This window comes from Anopheles stephensi, chromosome 2 (genome assembly GCF_013141755.1).
Source record: "Anopheles stephensi strain Indian chromosome 2, UCI_ANSTEP_V1.0, whole genome shotgun sequence".
In the NCBI taxonomy this organism is placed as follows: Eukaryota; Metazoa; Arthropoda; class Insecta; order Diptera; family Culicidae; genus Anopheles; species Anopheles stephensi.
In genome coordinates this window covers 123,382-149,769 of record NC_050202.1, presented here as the reverse complement: position 1 = coordinate 149,769, position 26,388 = coordinate 123,382, and the positions used below count along the sequence as shown (strand labels likewise).

Sequence of the window (26,388 nt, the reverse complement as noted above, 5' to 3'; positions counted from 1 at the left end):
ACATTGCGGTAAACATTTCCATAATTTTAAATGGTTATAGAATGTCTTTTTGCGTGTGCAATTGTTTCAAATATTTAACAAATATACAACTTTAACATTTGGCTAATGAATTGCAACGATGTAACAAACTAAATTAAAGCATATCCGATTAGAAAAATAAACACAAGATCATATGCAAGTTTTTTTTCCTCCTCGCGTAACCGGTACGGGATTCTGATGTCTTTGACCGGTCTGTCTAATATTATGATTAGTGTTTGTGATACCCATAAACTTTTCCTGAGTGTATCATGCCTAACACACCATTCGTAATTGACGTTATCAACGTCGAATCTATTTGTTCGATGCCTTGTGTAGAGTGTATGCTATTCCTCGGCGATCAGGCCTGTTCATCCCAAACGCAACGTCCTGACACAAACTACAATAATCCCAGATTGTCCTTTTTGTGCTCGATATGGATTTGTTGTGTGCAGTATTAATTAACGGGTTTCAAAGCTTCGTTACTGTATTCCACAGAGCTCACGCACTGTGGTGAAAATATGAAATACTCACTTGTGCACGGGCAGTTTGCTTTGGAGTGATTTGATTGTATTGTGTGCGATGGCTACACCAAGGTTTGCACCGATCATCACGGTCAACAAACCGCGAAGGAATCCGAACAGGTAACCACTGGCAATTATCAGCACCAGATAGCCGACTGTAATGGGGAAGCTGACGATGATGAACATGCACAGAAAGATGACAAATATGATCCATGTGTTTTGAGTTTCTATCCAGTACAAAACCCCTTTGGCGGTGTCTCGGAACGCGTAGATCAGCAGCATAATCCCGATCAGCAGGCACAGTGGAAGCAATAGGTTGAACATGGGCTTGCGCTGTGTAGCCAGTATTCGCTGCAACCGGTCCAGCAGATTATCGCGCATTGCGATCGGGTCGGCAGAAACGGTTCTTTTCCTATCGCTAGCAACCGCTCCCCTGGTAACGGGCAGCAAAGAAGCCCTTGATAAAACTGCTGCAGCAGGTGTTTCCTCGAAGAGAGGGCAGTTTTCAAATCGTGGGTGATCAAACACCGATGGATGGTCGTTGTTGGCCGTTTGTTTTGATACTCTGTCGAAATCAATAAGGTAGCTTCTGGGTGCCGTTGTCTTCGAACTTGATGTTCCCTCGAGTGACACGACAGTGTAGAATGCCTCGGATGGCAGTGTCAATGGTGGTGTGGATGGGTACCCACTTGCTGCCTCTGGTGCAAATTCAGGTCCAAAAAACGAGGACGCCCGATGATGTGAGAATTGAAAAGTAGAGCACCGCGTGGTCTTTGATAGGTATCGTGAAGTTTTGGAAAGCGGTCCCCAATATGTTGGAACTGTCGTTGTCGTTGTGGTTGGAGTGTTTGATAAAACGAATGTAGGAGAAGGTTGCCCCTGTAGCTGGCAATGGTCCTCAGCTGTGTTCGCCGTTTGGTGAAATGGTACTGCTTGCTCATCGAATTCGATTCCATCCTCGTCCAGGAAGCTCATACTGACTGGGAATGAATGCTCGCACGCAGGATGCTGAATCTGGTTAATTTAAAACGAATAACACCAATCATTACACTTGAAAGAGCTATCTGAGTGTGCGAGTTAGTGATTCCCCGTTCTGTTTAGAAACCTAGGGAGAGCTGGAGTTAGCCCCTGCTAACAAACGCTGACACCATGACCATGTTAAATCGGCGCCGTCATCGGCGGATGGCGTCAAAAACATGCATATAGAGCAAGAGTGAAAGCTGCCTTTCGTCTACAAATGCGATACACACATGCCGCATCTCAATACTAAACGACGATTTAAGACTGTACAATGTTCACCATTCACAAGCGAAGTTTCTTTTGTGGACGTTTTTCGGTTGGTTTGTTGACGACAATGCACAATTTCTAACACGAGGTCGAGCAGAACAGACCATCCAAAACATTCGCGTAGAAATATCGATCTGTCTTTTGCAGTATTATCGAAACAAAACACGCAATAACGTGTACAATTATAAACAATGTTTCTCTCCCTCGGGCATATTCGATGCAGCGTAAACACGATCACTTATAATAAAGATATTTATTTGCCCGTGAAAATACCACCACCGAAAGAGGATGCGCTTATGCACAAATTTACCATAATTGCACGAAAACAGTGCACATTGGCCACTCCTCGCTGATCCGACTGTTACTAATTGCAGTAGTTCCTGAGTAACTGTGTCCATTTTTCAGCCACATAGAGTTCACGGGAACTGAAGCCAATACACAACTCGTACCAAGGGAACCTTCCGCGTCACAACTCACTTACTCTGAGGCACACCAAATGGATGTATTTGTAAACGTGCTTTTGGTTTGCAATGCAATTCGGATGGTTGCTTTTTCGCAAAGTGGCTATTACCAACGCACAACAGTTGGATACATTAACACTGGGTTCCACATAACAAAAACTGTGCTGCACTTACTTTGGAATTTCACTTCACAGGTCACTAGCGTAGGCAACGCGTTTACATTGTAATTCTCTTCATTGTCTCTTCCCAGTTCCGTCGCGAAATTAGTAATGCAAGAGATTCAAAGTTTCACGAACCGTGCATGTTTCACGTTGACGAGTTTTTTCCTCAAGCAGACATGGAAAGTGTGCACTGGCAGGTTTGTTCTTTGGACGACTTCCATCAAATGAATGCGAGAGATGTTGTTTGTGGTATTAGTTAAGAGACTTTTTGACATCTCGCATCTCATGCGAGAGGGAGTGTGAGAGAGAGAGTGATACATTTGTTTATTGAAAAGAGGAGATACATAACTTAGCCAGTGGTCTATGCTAGTGCTACGCGGGCAGGAAACGTCAAATCGTCATCGAAAATGTCATATCATTTTCCCTCGCCGCGCTAGTTTGCTTCGAATGATTCTGACCCAATTCGAAATAACTTATATGCACCCAATTTCGTGGACCTTAAAATCCTTCGCTTCAAATGATTCTGACCCAATTCGAAATAATTCATATGCTCCCATGGTTGTGAAGCGACCAGGTTGTTGATACAAACGCATCGAAAATAATGACCCAAAATACTTTCATACCGTCCAGGTTGTTGATACAAACGCATCGAAAATAATGACCCAAAATACTTTCATACCTGTACTTCGCATGTATGTAAACTATTATTGAAGGCACGGCCAAGACGGTCAGATAGACAGAATATTCCCAACTAAAATTACATGTATTCGTTAATCGTCACTTTGTTTTGCCCCTATCGCCGCTTGAATGCTTTTTACAAAGTTTCGTCTAAATCGTCCAAATAATACAAATCATAAATGAACACTCACTCCTCCGGTCGCTATTTTATTACCGTTATGCATTTAAAAAAGGAAGTCGTTCAAGGAGTAGAAGAACGAACATACAATGAATAATATTACAAAGGAATGCGGGCCAAAAAAGCAAACGAGGATCGCACTTGTAAAACAGTAAGTCAAGGAAAGACCCGCTTCATTTCAGTTTTGTGAAGGTTTCATTTTAATGACTCCAGTGTTACATGTTTTGTTGTCGTGTGTGAGTGTAGTTGTAAATGTGGATTCTGCATAATTCTCGTGTGTGGGAAGAATTCATCTGCTTTTCTCTAACCATCACGGAAAAACTATGGAGGTTTAGCTCATAATGTTAATATAACATTCTGCTCGGCGTGCTCTTAAAGAAGGATCTTATGAAATGCAATACAACTGTATACGTTTTCTACTATTTGTTTCCCTACGGGATCGAAGTTAGTTTTTAATTGGAATTCATACACCATCTTAAAGTTTCTGTTTTTTTTTCGCCTGATGATGATGGCCTGTTTGCACGATTTTTTCAGCAGTGATTTACTATTTTCGCCTACGTTCAGTGAAGTCCGTCCTTGCAGCAACCAAGGACGATGGATACTCGAACTGAAGGAAAGTCAGGCAAACGATTATTAAATGTTCAAAACAGTACCTACTGCAAAGAAAGCCTACAAAAAATAGATCTTGAATCGCGAACGTATTGGATGTTGTAGATTGTGTAATTTATCTATATCGCTTCGTCTAACATCTTACAGGTTCCATCATAAAATATAGTATATTACAGTCTCTTCGCGAAGTTTCATATAACCATTACGCACACACGCTTGCTCTTCAGTGGAATCTGCATATGAGGCTTCACCGTACATTTGTTACATGCCGAGTTACGTTTTAAAATCGGTTACACGGAAACATGTTTGCCAATTTGTTGATGATGATTTTGGACTTTGAATAGTTGTGAAGCTTATTATGGTATTAATTCATTTGCTTTTCTTTCTTTTCTGCGTGTTGCTCAACGTACGAGGCCGGACAGACACTGATGACAATCGTGTTTTGGTGAGGCCCCACTCTCACTGCGCTTATAGCTCGTCCTTCGCCGGTTTATCTTCCTTCTCCTCTTCCTCTGGCTGCTGCTAATAACAAAGAAAAAGTATTTTTTTAAAAATTAGTATCCACGTTAAGCAAAGCAGCACAAATCCAGCATGAACGAACCTCGTCCTTTTCTCCTTCTAGGAACTTGACGAATCCTTCCAGCGTGCGTTCTCCCTTGAACTCGATCTTCTCGTTGTCACCCTTTCGGTACAGATAGATGGTAGGGAATGAAGAAATCTTGGTGTGTTCCAGCTCGTTGGCGGTTGCGTCAATCTTAGCGATGACTACACTGTCACTGTCCTTGTATTTCTCTCCAAGCTTGTCATAGATTGGCACCAGCTGTTTGCAGTGGCCGCACCACGGAGCATAGAATTCAACCAACACATCCTTAGTTTTGTCGAATGCAACCTCATCGAACTTGGTGGCTACGAGCACTTTCACTGGCTCCTTATCCCAATCCTCCGGAAGATCTTGAGACAGCAAATGCTGCTTCACCTTACCATCGAGGAACGACTGCACGAATTCCAGAATCTTATCTGCCGACAAGTCGTTCGTTTCGGGTTTGTATTTGGCCATATCTTCTTCCAAACGGATGATTCGTAGCGACGGAACCTCATCTTTCTTCATGCCAAAGAATTCCAAGATGCGAGTGTGGTCCTCTTGGTCGGCATCGATCGTCACGAACAGGATCTGCTCACGGAACTTTTTGGCCACTTCCTTGGCTGGTTCAACAAATTCCTTCAAGTGTCCTGATTCCTTCGAGATGAAGAACAGAAGATGGCTCTTGATTTCTCCGCCAAAGATCTTTTGCGCTGTTTCATGGCTAAAGTCAACAATCAATGGCAGTGCCTGAGCGGTGACGAACTTTTTCAGCGCTTCCTCTGTTGCTTCTCCTTCAAATACAGCCTTTCCTTCATCGAAATGTTTGAACAGAACCACAGAGCCACACTTCGCTTCATACTTCTTGTACACATCCTCACTGCTTGTAACGCCGAAAGGATAGTCATCCACGGCGACCGCCGTTGCCATGAACGCCTTGGCTTCCTTCGACTCACGGTCTTGGAAGAATCCAACAACGGCTACATTATTTTCCTTCAAAAATTCCTCTGCAGCCTCGACCGTTTCGAGCTCTTTAGCAGCGGGGCCCGTTTTCTTCTCCAGCCACGACACGATTGTGTCCTGTTCGCGTCCACCAGTGTAATCGACTTGAGATCCGCTACGGAAGAACTTGAGAGTCGGGTATCCACGGATGCCATACTTCTCGGCAAGTTCGGGTTCGACGGTGGCGTCTACCTTGGCAAGCTTAATTGTAGATTCCTTGTCGGCTAGTACCTTAGCAGCTTTAGCGTATTCCGGTGCCAGAGCCTTGCAGTGTCCACACCAGGGAGCGTCTGTAGTGGGAGGTTTCACATGACAATTTAAGTTAATTTTAGTATTCATAGACCGAAAAATTTCGAATCAGATCTTTAGGGCCGTATTATTGATAGAATGTACACTTTTATCTTGTATGAGTTATTGAACCATTGCAATATTTCGTACAGTACATTAAAACTGCGATGCGTTTTTATCACAATAACAATCATAATCTGCAGTTGCATTATAGCTCATAAACGAAAAAAGAAAGATATTAGTGTGCCTTTAACGTACACAAAACAGTTTATAATAATTTCGCTTTACTTGACATAAGATGTGAAGCAATAATTGGTTTGATTTAAACAATTGATTAGCGAAAAAATACCGTCTATATGCCTCTGAACTTGAAACTCATGAAGCAGCACAAAATCACTATCATCAGTATATCTTTCAGCAAGGGTGATAGACTAGGGGGAACCAGTTCCGCGCTAAAAATAAAGATTGCTTGCTCGATCGTATCGTATTGATTCAGCCTCTGGCAAACATCCTACGTGCGTACGAAGTTATCCACAATTTTTAATTCTTTTCGTTAATTTATATGATCGTACAAACGGTAACGGGCGGAGGTCATTGACCGTGAACATAAACGACCCCGCGGGCGAGCCAACCAACTATGAAAGCCCGTGTAGTTCGTCTTAAGACACATACACAAGCAAAGGAAAAGCGTACGAAATACGAATGCAGTGCATACACCCGCAGAGTCTATGTATTAGTATTCCCAGCCCGTCACTATTCGACACGTCACGGTTCCGGACAGCTTGTTTAAAAACCGGTCAAATAGCATAACTTGGTATGCATATCTCGCGGTTAAAAAAGTATGAAGCAGATGCTTCCACAGAATGATTTTCTCCTGTTTTAGGAAAGAAAATAAAATGCCAATCACAAAATTGTCTTCCTTCATTGAGTCCGGTTCGTTCACCGAAAACAATTATGGGTACCAACTCCATTATGGGTACCAAGTTTATCAACAGACGTCGATGCTTATATCTGATAAAAGCAACTAGTACAACATAACGTCATTGCTCTGAAAAGCTAAAAAAAAGCGATAACATCACGCTAGAGGAATAGTATAAAAAACCCGCATATAAAAGGTGCAAAAAGATGAACAGAAACGTAACCAAATTATACTCATACGCACCGAAAAGACTGATGAAATGCAAGCTTTGAGGGCCCATGTTTAGGTTTTCGGACACGTCAAAGCTTTTCCGAAGAAACAAGCTTAAATCGCGCCTCCCCAAAGGGCAAACATTTAAGGCACTTTGAGGTGGAAAAACATGCCGGCGACACTCAACTGAAAACAGACACACTCCTAGGGAAACATGTGTGTAAACATGTTAAAATCTGAACCAACGTTTTTTATTCTCTATACCAACTCCGCTGCACGTTGCGTGTTTGAACAGATATAGTTCACACAAAAATGGTGGCAAACTCCGCTGTAGTACTTTGACAAGCGGTTGATAAGAAACATAGAAAGCATCCTTTTCTATCGACGTGGCCCGCTGCAATCGCATTCTTTAATCTTCGAACACGTAAGCGTATTCGCCAAGCACTGCTTCAGCGACAGGTACACGTAATATGGTCAATGATGCAATTCTATGTAGGCGTGAGTGAGAGTGTATATGGAGCATCTTCGAAAACGAGCCAACTGCTAGAAGCTTTCCGGGATATGGATGAAGCTATATTTGGTACTGCTTTCTAAAACTAACAGCTGTCGAAAATTGGTCAACTTTGCAAAATGCTTCAATTGAATTATACTGTGTTGCTGAATGTTTTGCTGTACTTTACCTAAAAACCTAGTGGAACCAGACGCAAGCCAAAATTACGCATATGAATATGCTTCGTTGCCGGCCGGTTGTTTTTGGAACCGGTTGGAAACAACTTGGCTCATCAAACCAAACATTGCAAGCCACTCGATGCTGTGTGTTTTGCGACTGGTAATGGTGGTGGAACGAGTAACGCTGAAAAGTTCCACGTATACAAAGATTCCTATAGGCAACTGTAACAACCCTGACCACTGGTCGTCTTGGTTCTGCCAACCAGAGAGCAAGCGCGTTAACCATTCCCACACACAATTCACTGGTGCCGCTCGCTATGCTCCATCACTAAAAGTGGCAGTCGGTGTTTTAGAGCGAGCTCTCGAATGATTCAAGAATCACAGCTTAGACACTCTAGTAGAAAGAACGTGCAATTTAACGCAACAGCGCCCAAGCAGATGTTTCTCAGGCTTCGGGCTAGCTGTTTTCCTGTTTCTGTACACGTAAGCATTTGCCGTTTTGTGCATTAACAAACTTCCGAATGGCATTAATATCCGTTCCTTCCATATCGAATATCAATCGAGCAATATCATTGAATTTCGTGATCGCTGTTCAGATAGAATCTGAAGCTCTGAGGACAAAAAACTCAGCTCCAGTATGATAATTATGCCATAGTGCGCTGCTGGATCACATATGGATGAATGACCGTGAAAAGCTGATGAGAAAATTTTAAAGGTACTTACAGAACTCCACGAGCACGAATTCGTTGTTGGCGATGACGGAATCGAAGTTGTCCTTAGTCAGAACCAACACTCCATCCTCGGTTTTGACCTCTTCTTCTGCAAGCGCTACAGCGGCGAACGTTAGCGCTAACGCGAATACCGATAGAATTCGCATTGTGGCTCGGTGCTTGTTTAAGTATGCAGGAAAATGCGACTGCCGTTTGGTCGGAAACTGTGCACAGGAAAACTGTACGCGAGTTGGAGGCAATGAAAGAATAAGAGCGAAAATACTGTTAGCCTCGCATATGGCCGAACCGCGGACCACCACTGTCTCGAGCGCCGACTTGACCGAACTGATAGACGGAAAGTTGATCAATGGAAGCTCGAAGAAGAAAGGAAGCACTTTATGCTTATGCCTCTGTGAGCTTGATACACGAATATGTGGTTCAAGCGGGGCGCTAGTGTGTGCAAAGTGAGGAGCGGTACATACTAGCGGCACAAGCGAAAGCTGCAGATATGTAGCTACCCCAACTGGATGCCTCGAAACACGTTGATAAGGACAAGGAATGGAAAAGCAAAACAATTTTTACTTACAACTCGCCGGAATCACTTACATTCGCGAAAAAGGAACAAATTAATGTTTTTTTACCACTGACGTGGCGGCGAGTCGTTTAATGAACTCACACACACACACTTACACTCACACGATGCACTGAACTCGAATTCTACCATTAACGTCACTCATGACAGTGCAGTTCTCTCAACCAAGGTGTATACAATAAATGCTGACAATTGTCACATATATTTGTTTACAAAACACGTGCTTTCTATATATCTGCTACGAGTGAAGCTTTGGCATAAAACGGACATACATTGTTGTAAATATGCAGAAAATGGAACCAGAGAAAGTGTCTGCTGCAGTGGAGGAATCCTCGGCAAGCGAACCGGTCCTTGAGCAAGATGTGAAATGTGAATTGAAAGGCGAAGAATACGCGTACCTCGATGCTACCGGCTTCACATCCGAGTTGTTCAAAATCGAACTTCGAGGGCTCCCCAAATACTATGGCATAGGGGTATGTACACTGACGATAGTTTAGTTCAAAGTTTGAACCGACATTTCCTATGAACATTTTTGCAGGAACTTAAAAAATTGCTGAACGTGAAGATGAAGCTATCTATGAACAAAATAAAAATTATGAAGCCCGGCAGTCCCTTCATATTCATTTGCTTTCGCAACCAAGAGGATCGTGAAGCGGCAATTAAATCGCTTGATGGTTACAAATGGAAAGGCAGGGAATTGTCAGCTTTCGAAGCTAAACCTGCTCCGGATCCTTTGGTACGTCGACGCAAGGAAGCATCCTCAACTGAAGGAGAGCCATTAAACATAAAGCGACGCACTGTCGAAGCATCGTCAACGTCGCTCGCATACCTGCCTTACGAGCAGCAGCTGAAGCAAAAGCAATCGGAAATGGAAAACGTACTTCAAAAGTTTGGAAATGAACTATGGTCGTCCATTCCGACGCTACGACCGTATGTGGAAAGGCAACGCCAAGAGCACGGCGGTCTACCTTGCGCTTTGGAGTCGATTCGACCGTCTCCTATCCAAGATGGATATCGTAACAAATGCGAGTTTTCTATCGGAAAGGATGCACAAGGTGTAAAGCGCGTAGGATTTCGGGTTGGAAGCTATTCTAATGGCTTTCTCGAGGTTGAATCAATAGCGCATCTCAAGCACATCCCGAGCACGATGAAGCAAATAGTAGCGCTCTTTGAAGAATACGTGCAACGTTCACCGTTCGAAGTTTACAGCGCCGAAACATATCAGGGCTTCTTTCGTCAAATGACAGTGCGAATGTCGTATGCAACCGGTCAGGCGATGGTGATCGTAGGCGTGCATCTCCAGTCACTATCCGTAGACGAGCAAAAGATAATGAAAGAGGCCATCGTCGATTGCTTAACATCGGAAGCCGGTAAAAAGGCAGGTATTTGTTCTATCTACTTTGAAGTGATTCAAAAACGGCAGCAAGGCCAATACACCAATCCAATGGAACATTTGTATGGAGATACACACATTGAGGACAAAATATTAGGTCTCACATTTCGCATCAGCCCAGGAGCATTTTTCCAAATCAACACTCCTGCAGCCGAGCTGCTCTATCAGTGCGCCATCGATGTTGCTGCACCCGATAAAAACACAAGTATTTTGGACATTTGTTGCGGAACGGGTTCAATCGGCTTATGCTTCGCGAGTCACTGCAAGCAAGTGTTTGGTGTCGACATTGTTGAGCAAGCTATTAAAGATGCGGAGTACAACGCTCAAAGGAACGGAGTGAAGAATTGTAAATTTTTCGCCGGAAACTCTGATGACCTTATAGTGTCATTGCTTAGACAAGCAAACGTTATCCCGGAACAGCAGGAATCACTGACAGCAATTGTCGACCCACCGAGAGCTGGCTTACGTACGTAACTTGCAAAAATGCTACAGATTAAACCATTTTGGCTAACTTTGTTGTCTTCTCTTTTAGATATTCGCTCGATTACGCAGCTGAGAAACGCACGAGGTTTAAATAAACTGGTATACGTGTCATGCTCACCGCAAAGTGCTATCAAAAATTGGATCGATTTAATGCGTCCTTGCTCCAAGCAGCTGCGTGGAGAACCATTCATTGCGCAGAAAGCTATCGCAGTGGATTTATTTCCGCATACTCCTCACACGGAATTGGTTATACTATTTGAACGTGAGCCAGAACCTAATCCAGATCCCGTCGCTGAACAAGCTAAGAATGACGAACAAGAAAGTGGAAAAGAAAAAGGAGAGATGATGGGAAATACTTAAGTAGGAAGGATATGAATAACCTTTCGGCGATTTCATGGAACATATAAATATCCTTCGGTTAATGGCAAATATATGCTTGTGTTTGCAATCCAGTGACGTACGTTGATGACGTAGTCGTTCCGCTTCATACAATGATTTCGTGTGCATCTTTGATCTAGATCGTGCACCCATTGTATTACACACCGATTACTTCCAACGATTCCCACACTCTGATTCAAAGGTGTAGCAAAGTAACGGGAATCCCACTCTCTCGAAAAGATGTAAAGGTAAGATGTTTGTTGCTTCGGTGTGTAATATTAGTGAACTGCTACATCTACTGGAATGATGATGCACATCTTTCTGATACTTGTTAGTTTTTTTGTTGTGCTGCACTTTTCCGATTGCGATCCGCGTAGAAGTGGACGTTATCAACCACCGAAGCCACGATTTGAAATATTTGATCCACAAGGACTGATCGTATGGATTAACGCTGATCCAGGAATTAGTTCGTTTACATTTCACGGGAAACTTAATCAACAGTTCGAGCAGTACTACGATGTGGGGCGATGGGCACAAACGATAACCAAAATAAAGAATGGACGATACCTTTTTATCGACCGTGAAGCAAAACTAGTTCCTGGTGATACCATATACTTTCGTACAGTGATAGTTCGTAACGGACAAACGTACCGTACAAATGGTGGATCATTCATCGTTCAAGAGCTACGTCCGGCGGCTACTCCGTCGCCTATATCTGCATCCGGTGTTGTGCCACGTTCCGCGACATCCGAGTTGTTCCCGTACGCGTCATTATCACCTAATGAACGGCGCACTAAAGAGGTGAGATCAACCGCAACGCAAACTGATGATTACGAGGATCGCATGATGAAAGGTTGCGCCAACGGACGTAGTACTGTTAATGGACGAAAAGTTTGTGATGGCGAAATATTGTTTGAGGACGATTTTAACGGGCACACGATAAATATGCAGAAATGGCGTATGGAGAACCGTTTTGCTTCCGATCCGGATAACGAGTTTGTGGTTTACGCAGATTTCAAGGACAATATTAAGCTGCAGAATGGTCACCTGGCTATCCGGCCCACTCTATTCGAAGAGAAATTCGGTCCTGGTTCGACGTCGAAGCAGTTTCGTTTCGCTGAAGAATGCACTGGTCACCGTAGTTCACGGGACTGTATACGGGACACGAAGATCGACTTTGATATGATACCTCCGGTGCTTACTGCGCAGATTACTACCATCAACAGTTTCAGATTTACCTATGGCAGAGTGTTAATCCGAGCGAAGCTGCCACAAGGAAATTGGATATTCCCTCGTAAGTAAATGCTCACTAGCGGTTTTGCTCGGACAAAATGACATGCAACTAACAATCTGTTAATTATTTCTTTTAAGAGTTATTCATCATCCCAGCTACAGACTTTTATGGACCAGATAATTATGCTTCTGGGATGATGCGCGTTGCATTTGTGCTCGGCGGACCTCGTTTCAGAAATCAGCTATCGGGAGGACTTATAGTGAGCGAGCGGGAACCTTTACGCTGTTCTAAGATGTGCACGTTGACTAGGAATGTACAATGGAGCGCCGACTTTCACGAGTACGGCCTCAAATGGACACCGGAGGGAGTCTGGATGGAGGTAGATGGAGAAGTTTACTGTACGGTTGATCCGGAAAATGGTTTTCACAATGACATTCAATCTAGCAAACCTGAACTTGCAAACCTCTGGCGACTGAGCGGAACTCGAATGGCCCCGTTCGACAAAGAGTTTTATCTGGGTCTAGGTGTAGGTGTAGGTGGTCATTACGATTTTCAACATGTCGAAAGAAAGCCATGGAAAGATTTAGGCGTAAAAGCGATGTATACGTTTTGGAACGCACGAGACAGCTGGTATCCTACATGGAATGTGAATAGTACCATGTTGATAGATTTCGTTCGCGTTTTTGGCGTTTAAAAGTTGGGAATACATCGAACTAATTGCAATCGAAATTCGCTTAACTATTGTGTAACGTTCACTAACCTAGGGCGTCCGGCTAAATCCGGATTTTAAATATTCAAGAGTTGCATTGGTGTTAAACAAATGTTCATAATATGAACTCTCTACCAACGTTTACTAATTTTATTTCACATTATACAATTTCGTGCAAACCGGGCAAGATGGCAGCACGGCCGCGCTTGCGCAAAATGTAAACAAAACAAACTTCGCAGTGTGTGTGAACTGTCAAATGGTAGAGCGTAAAATTACGGCTGATATTAATTCACAAGAACCAGGTTCATGTAAAAGAACCAAATCGGTGCTAGATTTCTAATTGATTGTTGTTCCTGTGCAGTGCATTCGTACTACAACAAAATGGAAAAGTCCTGGGTTGTGGAAAAGTGATATGCGACAAGAGAGCTAATCGTAGGTAAGAAGTTTGTTTGCATGACGATGCGAGCCTCAACTCGTATGGTATGTTATGCATGCGATTTGTAAAGTGATTCGTTCATGCAAAAGAAAGAAACTTTCGGTTTATCGCTCGATCCTGATGACGAATGGTGTTACACGGTACGTATGCATGAACGTTGTTTATTGTCCAATGGTAGTTTAAAGCAGGCAAAGTAAATTAGAAAGATCCAAAGTAGTTTAGAGAAGGGCGGGGAGAGGCTCTATATTTTGATCCAGCATTTATTACAAGTGAGCCATTGTCTAGTGAGTTGCAAATATAGATGGTCAATTATTTTACAGTGTTTTCTCAGCTCTTCGCCACATGTGTGCATGCTGTTTGCTATAAAATGTGTGCAGCTCGAATGGGAGTAATCTTAAAATAGATCGTTGCGTAAGCAAACATAGAAAACGAAAATTCAGATGTACCGTGGTCGAAACGCTATAGCCAGGATTGATGCGAAATACGACATAATTGAATAAACGATGTATTCCCACTCTCCTAAATACGGCTCACAGCCGAAAACCTTGAAACGTTTATCACTATCGAAACTTGGATTTTTTTTTTCTTTTATTTCATCCATTATCTCCGTGCTGTACCTATCGCGCATGTTTCTTGGCACCGCCTGGCTGTTGCATTCTTATCAGTATAAAGAAGTACCGGGAATTAAAGCCTAAGAAAAAGACTTCAATGCGTGGTTTCCTATTTCTGTTTGTTTGGTAAATCGGTTTCTTGATCAAGACAATCCTACAGGCCTTTCTAGTCCTGGCACTTTAACTTTGAATGCCATTTTGATTATTAGCGAAAAGAGCCAACGTAAGAGCAAGCTCTCACCGAAGATGAGCTGGGAACATCAAGAGAGCAGTTTGTCTAGGCGTACCTTTTCCGGAAATTAGTAAAACTTCCGGATGCACCGTCCGCTGGAAGCATCGGTTTGCATTATTGGTCGTTGGTGAAAATGATTTTGTATTACTTGCGTCCTAGCAGAAACGCTATGCTCTTTGAACACAATGGAGGATTTTTTCGACGAATCATGTCTTACGTTTGTGTTAGAGAATATTCTTCATCATGTTATAATTATCACTAACGCCTATCGTATGTTTTTCTTTTGGCTTTTTTCGTTTTAACAAATTTATTAAATAGGTAGGTTACAGAAGGAGCATGCAACACATTGAATAAATCGTAACAAAAACTAGCTTGTGCTTTTCACTTAACATGCCAGCGCCCCAAATTACATTGCTTCTAGAAAAGCATTTTTTGGTGTAGAGAAAATGCCAAATTCTGCTAAATCAGTTGTATGTATGTAGTAAGTGCGATCACTTCCGCCGCCCACTGCAATGAACACAAACTGAGAAGTATTGCAACAATTGTCTCTTCTCTGGTTCTTTTGTGCGGGCGCTCTCGAATTGGCATACTGTTGAGGCACCGCGAGTATGGCCGCGTCGATGAAAGGGAACCGTTTTATTAATTTATCTATCGTTGCCACTTAATTAAACATAAAATCATCCGCCCAATAGCGTTACACTTACCCTCCAACCCCCCCCCCCCCGCTCTTTTACTTCCCGCTCTCTCGCTCTCTCACTGACACATACAATCAAGCGAACGAAAATCCCTCGATCAAGACGCGTTTTTCTACGTAATGCATTCACCCAGTGCACGTGTTGGTGCGATCGCGTTTGCTTATCAAAACAACCGACAAGCCCGAACATACACGTTGCGTTCTTGCGTACTATGGTGGCATCGTTTTGTTGGGAGTTTTACTTCATGCAGCCTAATACAACACATGCAGTCAGTTTGTGGGGTCTCCTGCTTGGGAGACGTTCTTCTGTAGTGAGGATTTTGCTGGTGCAATGTCACGTACAAGGTCGCCGTACACGTGTTATCTACTCGCGACGCGATAGCGGTTAGGTTAAGAAACGATGGACTTATCGTAAAGCATGAGCAAAAGCTACTAATGAAAAATCGAACTTTTGTTGATACAACAGCGCCCATTCCCCAGAAGTGCCCGGTTCCTGTACGTATAAACCGTTCCAACATGTAAAATTCATACGACTAAGTCTCGCGCCGTGATGAGTGACGACGGGCGAATTCGAATGTGCGTTAGATAAATAAAACAACGCATACATATGTAGCCATAATTCTGTGCTCAGACTCTCAGAAAACGGCGTGTGTGTGTTGTTCTTTGCATCGTTCTGAAGATGCGCTAACATTACCGACCTCACAACTAGAGTAGTCGGAGCATAGTTTAAACTTTTCGCTGTTCCGCGTGTCGCGAGATTTAGATGGCAACATATACTCTTGCTCCATTTTCCTCTACATGGTATTTCCTCTTGGTCGAAGTTCTCTCTCCGAGTTGGACCACGAAGCGCGTTTTTGTGGTGTTATAGGACTGCTCTGATTCCGTTAAACTCACTCACTTGTGTGCGGTTTCATCGACCGGTCGCGCAGCTAGCGCGGTGAACGCCACAGCACAGCTTGATCGTGGGATTTTAACGTTTCTTCAGGGAGGGAATATTGTGATTATTCTGACGACTACTTACATTACATGGATACTTAACAGTTTTACAACCCCCGGAAGCGTCTATTGTAGGTAAGTACTAGTTTTCTAAGGTATCAATTTTTACTGTGAGTCCTGTATGTGTGTGTGTGTGTGTGTGTGTGTGTGTTGCGTATACAAGTGTGTTTTGTTCCTTTATCTCTATGTCTGAGTTTACAGTAATATGTGGTGTGTTTATTGATGTTTGTTCCGTCGAATGACACACCATACTGGCCGTACCACCAGGACTCACTGTTCTGATTTTACTTGTGATTAATCAAGAAAACAGGGATGCGTGTTCTCAGGTTTCAGCCAGCGTTCTCGGGTTTGAAGAGCAATTCGTTCAATAATAACATAGAAAATGTTCTATCCCAAAATTCTGAGATAGATAGGCTTATTATGCACATAGTTGAATACACACGACGATTAAATTTTGGCAAGTACGTAATGCAATAATACATTGACGAACAGACTAGATTTTTTTCGCTAAGTCTTGTGCGTCATAGATGTAAAAATTAGAGAGTGTTGAGGGCAAGGAAAGGAAAATTATGAGCAACGCAGTTTTGATAAGATTTTATTTACACAAAACCAACACAACAGCTACATTCAACGTTGCTTTTATCTGTTGGTATGTTGTTTGAACCAATGCGATATCGCAGCGACGAAAGACTTCAACGAGGTGTAGAATGTGCTTTGGAGGAAACAAATATAAAGACGTTATATTTATAGCCTAGCCTAGCCACCCCCTACCAGAACACGAATCGATAAATATTATAAATTACTATGCTGGTTAAATAAGCACAGAAATACATGTTTCTGCGTTTGAATGCATGCTATCTCATTACCGGCATGCGAAGTGCAAAGGCGATAATTTATGTATGACAGTATTTTAGCTATGCAGATTGTCTCTCCGAAGACAGGATTGACTTACAAGAAATGTCTTTAAGCCGCACAAATCGTGCATAATTTTTGACTATTGCCATATCGACCAAAACCATCCGAACTTAGACGCGATAGATAACGTTTAGTAAAGCAAAAAATACTTTTAAACTGAGCTGAAGGGAAATAATAAAATTTAAATCTTATGTTTAGAAGCGTTCGCTTATGGCATCTTTGAATCAATTTTTGAGTCGGTCTATTGACCCAAGGCAGGCAGGCAGGCTTGAATCAGCAACGATCGAGCGACCGATGGAATTGTTTTGTTTTTAATCATTCAAGCATTGCATATGGATATGTTTTTTCCTCTCGGTTGAGAGTATGTATTGGATCGGGGATTGGTAGCATCGAACCTCGCTCTCTGCGTATGTATGTTGCCCAGAGCTATATTATAGCGCATGTTGTGCGCCGAACGCATATTGCCTTGCCTTCAATCACCACACTACGCCTCAGAGCTAAGAATATCTTCACCAGACGCGGCAATAGCGATTCTATCGTTGGTTGATGAGATGGCGCGTTTCTTGGCCCGTATCGCTCTCGACCCGTCCCGCCCGTTGGTTCTAGAACACGGAGGCTACTGGCCTGCCTGAAGCTTCGGTTTTCAATTCCACCACGAACCGGGTTATTTAACATGATTCCAACACATGCACGGGATTCTCTACAACGGTTTCCTTTTTGCTGACATCAGTCAGAGGGTTGCGCTTAATCATACAGCATCCCAGCAGCGGAAACGGAATGCGACGTACAAACCCGAATGTAGGGAAACAGTAACAGTTCTCTTCTTCTGGGTGACGCTCGTTGATGCCTGCTTGCGATCGTTTCATATTGCACCACACATGTATGAACTTTTGAGTGACTTTTTCCTTCTCTCCCACGATGCAGACTTCATTTGTTTTCTCGGTCCGGTGGGTTTTTTTTTAATGATTCGAGATAAAGATTTCAACGCCGTCTGTCACAGAAACCTCGGTGGCAAATGTGACGGTGATAAGTGAAGAAGACGAAGATTTGGCTTCCGAATGAACTCTATGCCATGAATCCACAAGGAACTGAGCAAACTGTGAAAAAGAAGCACGTGCGACACAGATGTTGATGCACATACAGCAGAACAGATAAATAATAGAAACGAACAGGATATAAGCTAGGCCGATACAGAACAACTTTGGGTCGTACAAAGCAAACAGCAAAAGAAACATTCATACCGAAGGCGTGGTGATACATAAAATGCGACATAAGATTGATAGAAGAAAAGAGAAACAAGAAAGGCTTGTGCTTCGTGTATTAATGGATTTTTTTTTACAACAACATAGTTGAATCTTACTTCCATTTTCATTACGGTCGAATAACAGGCTCTAAATTGCTGCAGATAGTAATGGTTCTTATCAACTTAGTTTTTCGCCGCTCGTTTACCGACTTATCATGAACAGCATGGGTAGCATCACACCATGGGTTTCCAGTCTGAAGGCGAGTTGAAGTTTTTCTTGAATCGGCACGATTCGTCCGAGTTTACTGGTTAAGGGATCATCCCGCATTTCTGTGCGATGTTTTTGTTAGCATTGCATTAGGATGATATTCTGAAAGAGGGGTCATAGCAGTTGAAATCTCCGTGGTTTGCTCAGTGTATTCAAAGAACACGAACCCGGACAGTCAAAATGATGTTTTCCCCTTGTGGTGCTGGTGTGCGACTTTTGGTTAACTCAGAGCTCGAGTACTGGAACATGGAGTCAACAATATAGGACGTGATAAGTTGTGTTGATAGGGGCTTAACTAATGTGCTGGCGGCTACGTAATAGAGATTGTTTGTTCAGCTTATCTGAATCAACTTTTGTAGCGTGCGGTTATATTCGATCGGCTTGGCCAACAGTGGTGAGCCTGTTCAAAATAATATGATCGAAAATGTCCTGCTGCTACTAGCCGGGATGGTGTGCATTCGACGTTTCTCGCATCTTCAAAAGGTAAATGTGTAAAAATGTATCTATCCTGTTTGAATGATTTTTGTTATTGATACGTGGGACAATAGTGAACCCATCGGATATGTTCTACAGATTTCTCATAAACATTTCAATTCCTTTTTCCAGCTCTTCTCTATATTACGCTCCACATCGGAAGTAAGCTTCTACTGCTAATCGTACATGTTCATGATTCATCGAAGAAAAACTCCTATGCGTGTATTATATACACAGGAATATCTTCTACAGGAGGGTATATGCAACCAAGGTACGACAGGAGGTCAACTAATGGTTCAACCCCTGAAAGCTCATTCGGTACGGTCTGATTGTGGCGGAACGAGGAGGTGAACAACGGGGCTTCAGTTTTTGAAATGTGGTGCATGCATAATTTCGACCTTAACTCGTTCAACGACTCCGAATGCGACGGGCAGGAAGACGGAAATTGACGTGACCTACCGAACACCGTCTTCGGAAGCATCCCTGCAGTAAGAGTATGAACTATCAAGAACAATTTTAAAGCTTGTTAGCAGAAGTGTTTCAAGACTGTTGATCATTTTGCCTAACATGTAGAAACATTCGTTAAAAATTGTGGAGTGGGCGTCTGGCATGATGCGTGCCTCACCCGTACCTGAGCGTTTTCTCTAACCTCATAACTGGATGGTGTCTGAAGCCAGGAGTTGATAGAATTCGCGCCCAAAATACAATGTGTTAGTGCGATAACGCATTATGTGATCTTTTCTCTCTGGTGGTGGTGTTGGTGCTTTTGGTTGTGGTAATGTTTTAGGTGCTTTTCTTAAACTAACAGTGCTGATGGTGATGGTGATACGGCTCTTATCAGCAAGCTGAAAACTCTTTCCACTAACACAATTACGGTGCGAGAACGCATACCACGGTGCTTGAATAGACTTGTGCAGCTACGAAACTTCAAACCCTTGTAAACGACCGAACTTTACGTGTACCGATTCAGTCTCAAGACGCATTGCTAGAAACACTCTCCCCCCGGGAGAACTTAACGAACGATACGGCATCGTGGTGCGTTTATTTCTTTCCGTACGCGTTTGTAAACAGCGTGTTCGATTACAATCCGGACACACAAGACATCTTTCGGCTGAGAGGTATAGCTCGTTCGACGTTTCGAGGCCATTTGGTACCGCTTCTTTATTAACGACATGATGAAGAAATCAACGCGTCAAACCCGAATGTCTCGGTACGTGGGTAAGCATTCGCCAAAGATTGCAACCCCAGATGAAGGCAACAATAACGTCAACATCAGCAGCAAGGGCACCATCCCAACTCCCGCGAAGATGTCGAGTGGCGAGGAAGAAATGTCCGCAATGGAACTTCCTTCGTTCATTGCGGAAAAACCGATCAACTACAACGAAACATCTGCCCACTGCGATGACGAGGATGATAAGTCGGATGTGAAGAAGCTAGTCAATGCAGTTGACGAAGCAGGCGAGGAAGCGGACGGTGCCGAGTCTGGTAGTGGCACCGATGCAACCCTATCCTCTGCCGGGGGATCGGCGTCGTCGAAGCGCGGTCGAAAGCGCCAAGAACGGAAGCTATATCAGTGCGAAGTATGCCAAAAGGAGTTCATGGGCACGAACGATTTGCGCAAACATTTGCGTATACACAATGATGAACGGCCGTACCCATGTCCGCACTGCAAAAATCGTTTTCGACAGGCAGGATGTCTGAAGAACCACATTGCTTCGCAGCACGGTACGGATGAGCAGTATACGTGCGATCTTTGTGGAAAATCGTTCCCCATTAAGGAGCGGTTACGATTACATATGCGCATTCATACGGGCGAAAAACCGTACAGCTGTTCGCTTTGCCCGAAAACCTTCGCACGTGGTGGACAGGTGAGTTTAAATATAATATATTTGGGAAACCTTTATTATGTATTCTAATTCTAAACACTTGACGATACGGTCTCCAAAAAGTGGGAGAATAAAAGCACCGGCTGCACGAAAAATGGGCCAGAAATCCTTCCTGCAAAGCGCACTTTTTGCTTCCTGTTCAATCGTGCAATCAGTTCCGTGTTCAGTAAACTGTGTATGTTGCTTTACATGCTGTACTCCTGTCCTGTAGGGAAAGCCTGTCTCTTTTGATTGCAGTTTTTTTTTCTATTTATCAGCAAAAGATGAAAGGAAAGCAAACGATTCTCGCACGAGCGTGCTCTAGCGCTTTCTCCCGTCGCTCTTTTTACGCTTACAGTATGGCGAAAAGTCAACTAAACAAACGAAGCCAATGCACAATTATTGAGTGAAGGTTTTCAGAAAGATCTAACGGAATGTCGATGCCAAGAATGTATGTCTCCGTTTAGTCAGCTTTGCACATGATAAAATAGCGTCTTTGAGTTTACTTCCAGTGTCGGTTGGTGCTGTGTAATGTTACCACCTTTGGACAGAAACAAGAAAGAGATTGAAAGTTGTACCTTTCTCAGGCTTCTGCATGTGTGCTACGGCGACACTGTAGCACAAACTTCACGCAAAAGAGCACCAACAAACAAGACAAGAAGTAATATTTGTATATGTAATCAATTTAACGTCTTTCTGATTACATCCAACCTATTCCGTTCGTATCTTTTCGAAGGATACGACAGCGCACGACACGATGAAAATCGTGTTACGCTTTTTGTGATACGATTAGCTGGTTGAGCGAGTCCTATGGAACACTCATTAGAGTTGCTGCCTCCCGGCAAGGCCTTTTCCAAGGATATAAACTTCTAGGTAAAAATTTAACCGAAAGTTACCAATCGTTTGCAAAAACGCAACATGATCGGAATGAATTTCAACATGGTTTCACTTTTATATTGATGATAAATAAAGTAATTTTCGTTTCTAAATGGTCGTATTCACTATATAGACTTTGTTGTTTTATTGAGTCAGTGTAGTTTAGGGGGTTATGGAAGGAGGCACTAGACTTGGTTGTTCGAAATACAACAAACAACGACATATTTAGAAGACAAAACAAAACTATAATGTTTTAGTACATATGTTTGTGTATTCCGGGGATGATATAATTCGGTGAAAGTAGTTTGAAATCGTATCGTTATGTGATACAAGTATCGGGTAATTGGAAAATTCATCGTCTCCGAAAAATTGCCTGCCATTTTGCTTGAACGGAAAGCGTAAACCGGGTAGATGGAGAGGGATGCTGGAGTAAAGTAGAGTAGAAAAAGGCAAGAAGAATTCTTCTTTCAGAAACAAGAATTATTTTCACGAATGTAGGATGATCATAAAGCCCGATTTTACTACCGCTTCTGACTGGGTAAGGCTAGAGGCTTTCAGATGAGGTATGATTTGCTTCGAGGTCAGCGTGAAACAGCAATATGTTATGCGCTGATGCACGTACGTATCCATGGTTCCGTGTAGCAGGGCTTGCTCAGAAAAGAGTTGTTGTTAGCTTTCAAATATAAGTTGTACGAAAATTAATCTCGAAGCGTTCTGCTGGAACTATTTGCAGGTAAGCGAACTGGCTAAAAATTGTAAATATAGTTTGTAGTATAGTAGATTTCCTAGTATATGGCGAAACGCCTTTTGTTTCAGATAATTAAAAGTTTATAAGTACAACATAAGTTTATTTTATCCCATCTCTAAACAAACAACCTCGTACGCTTGCTTCCCGAAACGTGAACGGTAAATGAATTTCGGAGCGGTAAAGTGTAATTCAACTAACCGTTTTGTACCCGTTGTATTTTTGTTCGGCAGAACATTTTCCTTGAGGGCGTAGCAGACCTGTCAACAGCATACATGTTCCGATAAGCCGTAGAACTTACGTTTGCCCCTCCATGTTGGTTTGGTTTGGATTATGTATGCCCTCACCGATGGGCGCGTAGAGCATATAGCTGAAGGGGAAAATAACTGAGCGGAATTATTTACTTTGTGTCGATTTTGTACAACGTGAATATGTGCCTGCATGAATGCAGAAACAGTACTGATTTTCATTTCTTTTTCGCTATTATTATTTTAGCTAACGCAGCATCTTGCTACACACAACGGGGTCAAGAAACACAAGTGTGATCAATGCACGGCAGCTTTCTCTTGTGCCGCTAACCTGAAAATGCACCTTAAAAGCCACATGGACATCCGCGACTACACGTGTCACATTTGCGGTCGAGGATTCTATCGACCAGATGCACTTAAAAAACATCTTCTCTGTTACCATGCTAATCTCAAAGCGTTCCACTGCAACATATGCAACAAAATGTTCAAAGGACACTTGCCGCAGCATATGCGGACGCATCTGAAGGTGCGTCCGCACGGTTGTGCTGTGTGTGGGGCGGTTTTCTCACAAAGGTCGCAGCTGATCGTTCACCAGCGCATTCATAGTGGTGAACGCCCATACCGCTGTCAGGTAAAATCATTTATATATTGAATAGCTTGCAGATTACAGATTGCTAAACTGCGATTTTTCTTGTTCTGTTCTATGTTGCAGGTGTGCTGGCAAGCATTCGCTCACTCAAGCGTTCTAAAGTTGCACATTCGTAAACATACGGGCGAGAAACCGTTTGAGTGTCCGCTATGTAGCTCGAGCTTTTCACAGCTACCACATTTGAAGAAGCATATGCTCTCCATTCACCAGCAGGATAAATCGTACTTATGTCAAAAGTGTGGAGAATTTTTCAAAACAAAAATGGACTACCAACTACACGTGACGGCGTGCTACAAAGATCCGGCCGCAGTAAAAAATCTCGACAACATGCTGGACCCCATGGTAAGGATATCGCCGCTATATTGTGATTGATTGGCAGAACCTAGTATAATTGTAACCTTCTCTTTTGGTACACAGTATCGACCGACTGAAACTAACGGCATAGATCCCCCCATGACCATTTCACGCATGCGATTTCTGGTGGCAATTTTGTTGAAGAAAATATCCAGCGAGGATCGACTGAAGGAGCTGGGCTTCGATAAGCGACTTATTGACAACGTTCTAATCGACTCACTGAAGTGTGCTGGGCGCAAGGTTTGCGATGACAAGTCATACGATCCACTGGAACGATTGAAGCTAAACGTACAGGAACTACTTGAATGGACTGTACCGCCAAACTACATGAAAGAATTTCGCGGTGCCAATCGTAGCACTGAGGAGTTACTTGAGGAGCTCACCAACTAAGATCGCCTATTGAATGACCGATCATTCAGTTTTGCCGGGGGGAGTTTTAAAAGTAATGTTCAGTTTGTTTTTATCTATTCGTGATTTCTATCTTGTTTTTACTTTTCTATTTTTTATTTTCGATAAAACTCAACAGATAACCTTTCTTGTGCAGCACTAGTATAGCATTGGTGGAGGGAGCATTTTTGAGAAATATGTTTGTTCTCTTATTCTATTAATACTATTGACTGGAAAGGTGCTTTATTTGTTAAAAATTAAAAACAAAAATAATATCTTTCAAATGTCCTACTAACATATATACAAGTGCAAAATATTTGTAGAAAATGTAGGGAGCAATGCCTAGAAACGCACAAAGTATATGAGGAAAAGTCCTACAAACAAACAAACCAATGACTGCGCACACAACTGGCGCTTGAAAGCCATGCCAAACAAACGATTATTCGACGCCATTTCATTTTTTATGCTTAGTTATTTCGTTTGAATAAATGATAAGTTACAGGCAAACGTTATGTAAATGTGCTTCACAATTTGCGCAGAAAATTGAAAAATTCCAAGCAAACAGAACACATAATCGGCGAACGTTCCTTGAGGAATCGTGGAGAGCATGAAACAGGATATATGCATATCTGCCTTTACCCAGCTACACGTTTAGTCGCCATTGTTGTTATCCTAGTCTAATTTACATGGAAATAGAGTCACCCAAAGTCCATGCATGGCTAAGTCATTCGGTAGATTAGACAAATCATGCATTAAAAATGAATTTTCCGGTATGAAATGTTTTAGCCAATTGTATGAAGAATCTTGTTTAAGATTTAGGAAGCATAAATTTGGCGCCGATTCTTTCTTAGTTACCTTTTTTCGTAAGAATTTATAATACACTTGTAATAATTATTCCCAGGAAAAGGAATATTTTCAGCTGAATACCAAAAACATGAAACGTAACAAATACTAACTCGCTGCGTCGCGATTGCGCGGTAATTCGTGTAGTAGATATGTTTGTGTATTCCATACGAAATCATGCGAAAAAAAATCTGAACTCAGCACTGTTACCAATTTGTAGTTTGGAATTCGGCTTGCCATCTGTGTCTGCATTAAGGAATACAGACAATAGTGAACGTAGGATGTGAGTGTAAATCAAAAAAATCAGATTCAATCCAGTGTGAGATCAAAAGGCCCAATCGATGTAAATCGATCTCAAGTGAATTAGTGTTTAACCGTAATTTGGCGTCGCTTGCTGAGCAAACGTTACGTGGCCATATTGAGCGGTTTCGCATGTATTCTGAAATGAAGTAGAATAGTAAATTTTATATCTTATTGTTTATCTGATGTCGCTGTGACGGTCGTTTTTCCGAACAAATACCAAATTGAAACCCAATCTCACCAAGAAATAACACAAATGTTAACTAGCTGTGTCTACTAGCTAGCTAGCTCTTTAACGAGATTAGGAATCCCGTAATCGTTGATAGCGGCGCAAATAGTACGCGCTGCAACAGGTCGCTGTTGCGCCATATCTGTGGAAATCCATGCCTTTGCGAATGTTTGGTAATTGAAACAGAAGCGCAAAAGTTTGAATTTTGACCGATAAAGTCACAAATGCGGCTATGTATTGCGCTTATTAACTTTTATGTCCAAAAATATAATCTTAGTAATTGGTAGATAAATGTACTAATATTTTGTGTGGAATAAAAACACACATGTCAACAATGTTTAGAATAAATGTGAATCAATACAAACATTGACTAATCCGCTTCTTATGTACAGTGAAAGTGTACCAGATGAATAGCGTTAAACTCCGTGGCCAATTGTATAAAATATATATTGTGAACAATAAAACCATGTAAATTGTGACTTGAAACCAACTCTACATTAAATGTTTATAAATCATGAATGTTGGTATACCTTGATGGACACAGTTCCAACACTGTTGTATCTTATGACGAACTCTCCGAATCATAAAAGGCTCATTTGGAGCCGATCTTGATTCGGCAGATCCGGCATGGAAAGCATTTGATGCTCTTCTTTTTTATAAAAATATTTACTTCAGTTGTTCATTCCATTTCCGTCGAAGATCCGGTATAGCTATCTAAAAACCCTCTTGTGTGAGGCTTACGATGATGTACGAATCTGCTTCGTGCGATTCAATGAATTTACACAAAAAAGAATCATATATTTTAGACAGGCTAGATTACTTGCATATAGTAGCAGACTTCACAATAAATTACTGCTTAAATTAAGGATTAAGAAGAATAATCGATAAAACCACCATTCATAAAAAGTGATGCATAGCAATACGGACAGACAGTTCATCAAAA

The 26,388-nt window shown here is 42.3% G+C and overlaps 4 protein-coding genes across 21 annotated transcripts in view; 2 read left to right on the top strand and 2 right to left on the bottom strand.

The window, feature by feature from the left end:
- Positions 1–26,388, bottom strand: part of LOC118503340 (protein pangolin, isoforms A/H/I/S-like) — a 56,757-nt gene that overhangs the window by 4,431 nt on the left and 25,938 nt on the right. The window contains exon 3 of one of the 5 annotated variants that reach the window (XM_036036510.1): positions 22,720–22,821. The exons of the other annotated variants lie outside the window; for them this stretch is intronic. Within the exon in view, the coding sequence (XP_035892403.1) occupies positions 22,779–22,821 (43 nt within the window). The 3' untranslated portion in view covers positions 22,720–22,778. Of the gene's footprint in view, positions 1–22,719; positions 22,822–26,388 lie in introns of those variants that run through there. 5 annotated transcript variants of the gene reach the window in all.
- Positions 3,307–9,058, bottom strand: LOC118503351 (protein disulfide-isomerase). Of its 6 annotated transcripts, none has more exons than XM_036036538.1 (4): positions 8,898–9,058; positions 8,305–8,530; positions 4,515–5,785; positions 3,307–4,432 (listed from the first exon to the last, which is right to left on the bottom strand). In XM_036036538.1, the coding sequence occupies exons 2-4, from the start codon at positions 8,456–8,458 to the stop codon at positions 4,382–4,384; spliced, it is 1,476 nt and encodes a 491-aa protein (XP_035892431.1). In that variant the 5' UTR covers positions 8,459–8,530; positions 8,898–9,058; the 3' UTR covers positions 3,307–4,381. The 6 variants fall into 6 exon arrangements, with proteins under 6 accessions (XP_035892431.1, XP_035892429.1, XP_035892432.1 ...); XM_036036536.1 differs by having other exon boundaries at positions 3,307–4,435; positions 8,774–8,954; XM_036036539.1 differs by having other exon boundaries at positions 8,774–8,954.
- LOC118503343 (tRNA (uracil-5-)-methyltransferase homolog A) lies at positions 9,074–11,232 on the top strand. The gene is made up of 3 exons (XM_036036512.1): positions 9,074–9,356; positions 9,422–10,742; positions 10,809–11,232. The coding sequence occupies exons 1-3, from the start codon at positions 9,168–9,170 to the stop codon at positions 11,117–11,119; spliced, it is 1,821 nt and encodes a 606-aa protein (XP_035892405.1). The 5' UTR covers positions 9,074–9,167; the 3' UTR covers positions 11,120–11,232.
- On the top strand, positions 13,099–25,940 carry LOC118503348 (zinc finger protein 260). 9 transcript variants are annotated; one of them, XM_036036525.1, is made up of 6 exons: positions 13,099–13,516; positions 19,082–19,111; positions 19,202–20,817; positions 22,931–23,314; positions 23,396–23,674; positions 23,750–25,940. In XM_036036525.1, the coding sequence occupies exons 3-6, from the start codon at positions 20,122–20,124 to the stop codon at positions 24,074–24,076; spliced, it is 1,686 nt and encodes a 561-aa protein (XP_035892418.1). In that variant the 5' UTR covers positions 13,099–13,516; positions 19,082–19,111; positions 19,202–20,121; the 3' UTR covers positions 24,077–25,940. The 9 variants fall into 9 exon arrangements, with proteins under 9 accessions (XP_035892418.1, XP_035892416.1, XP_035892420.1 ...); XM_036036523.1 differs by having other exon boundaries at positions 19,187–20,817; XM_036036522.1 differs by lacking the exon at positions 13,099–13,516 and adding an exon at positions 13,664–16,124.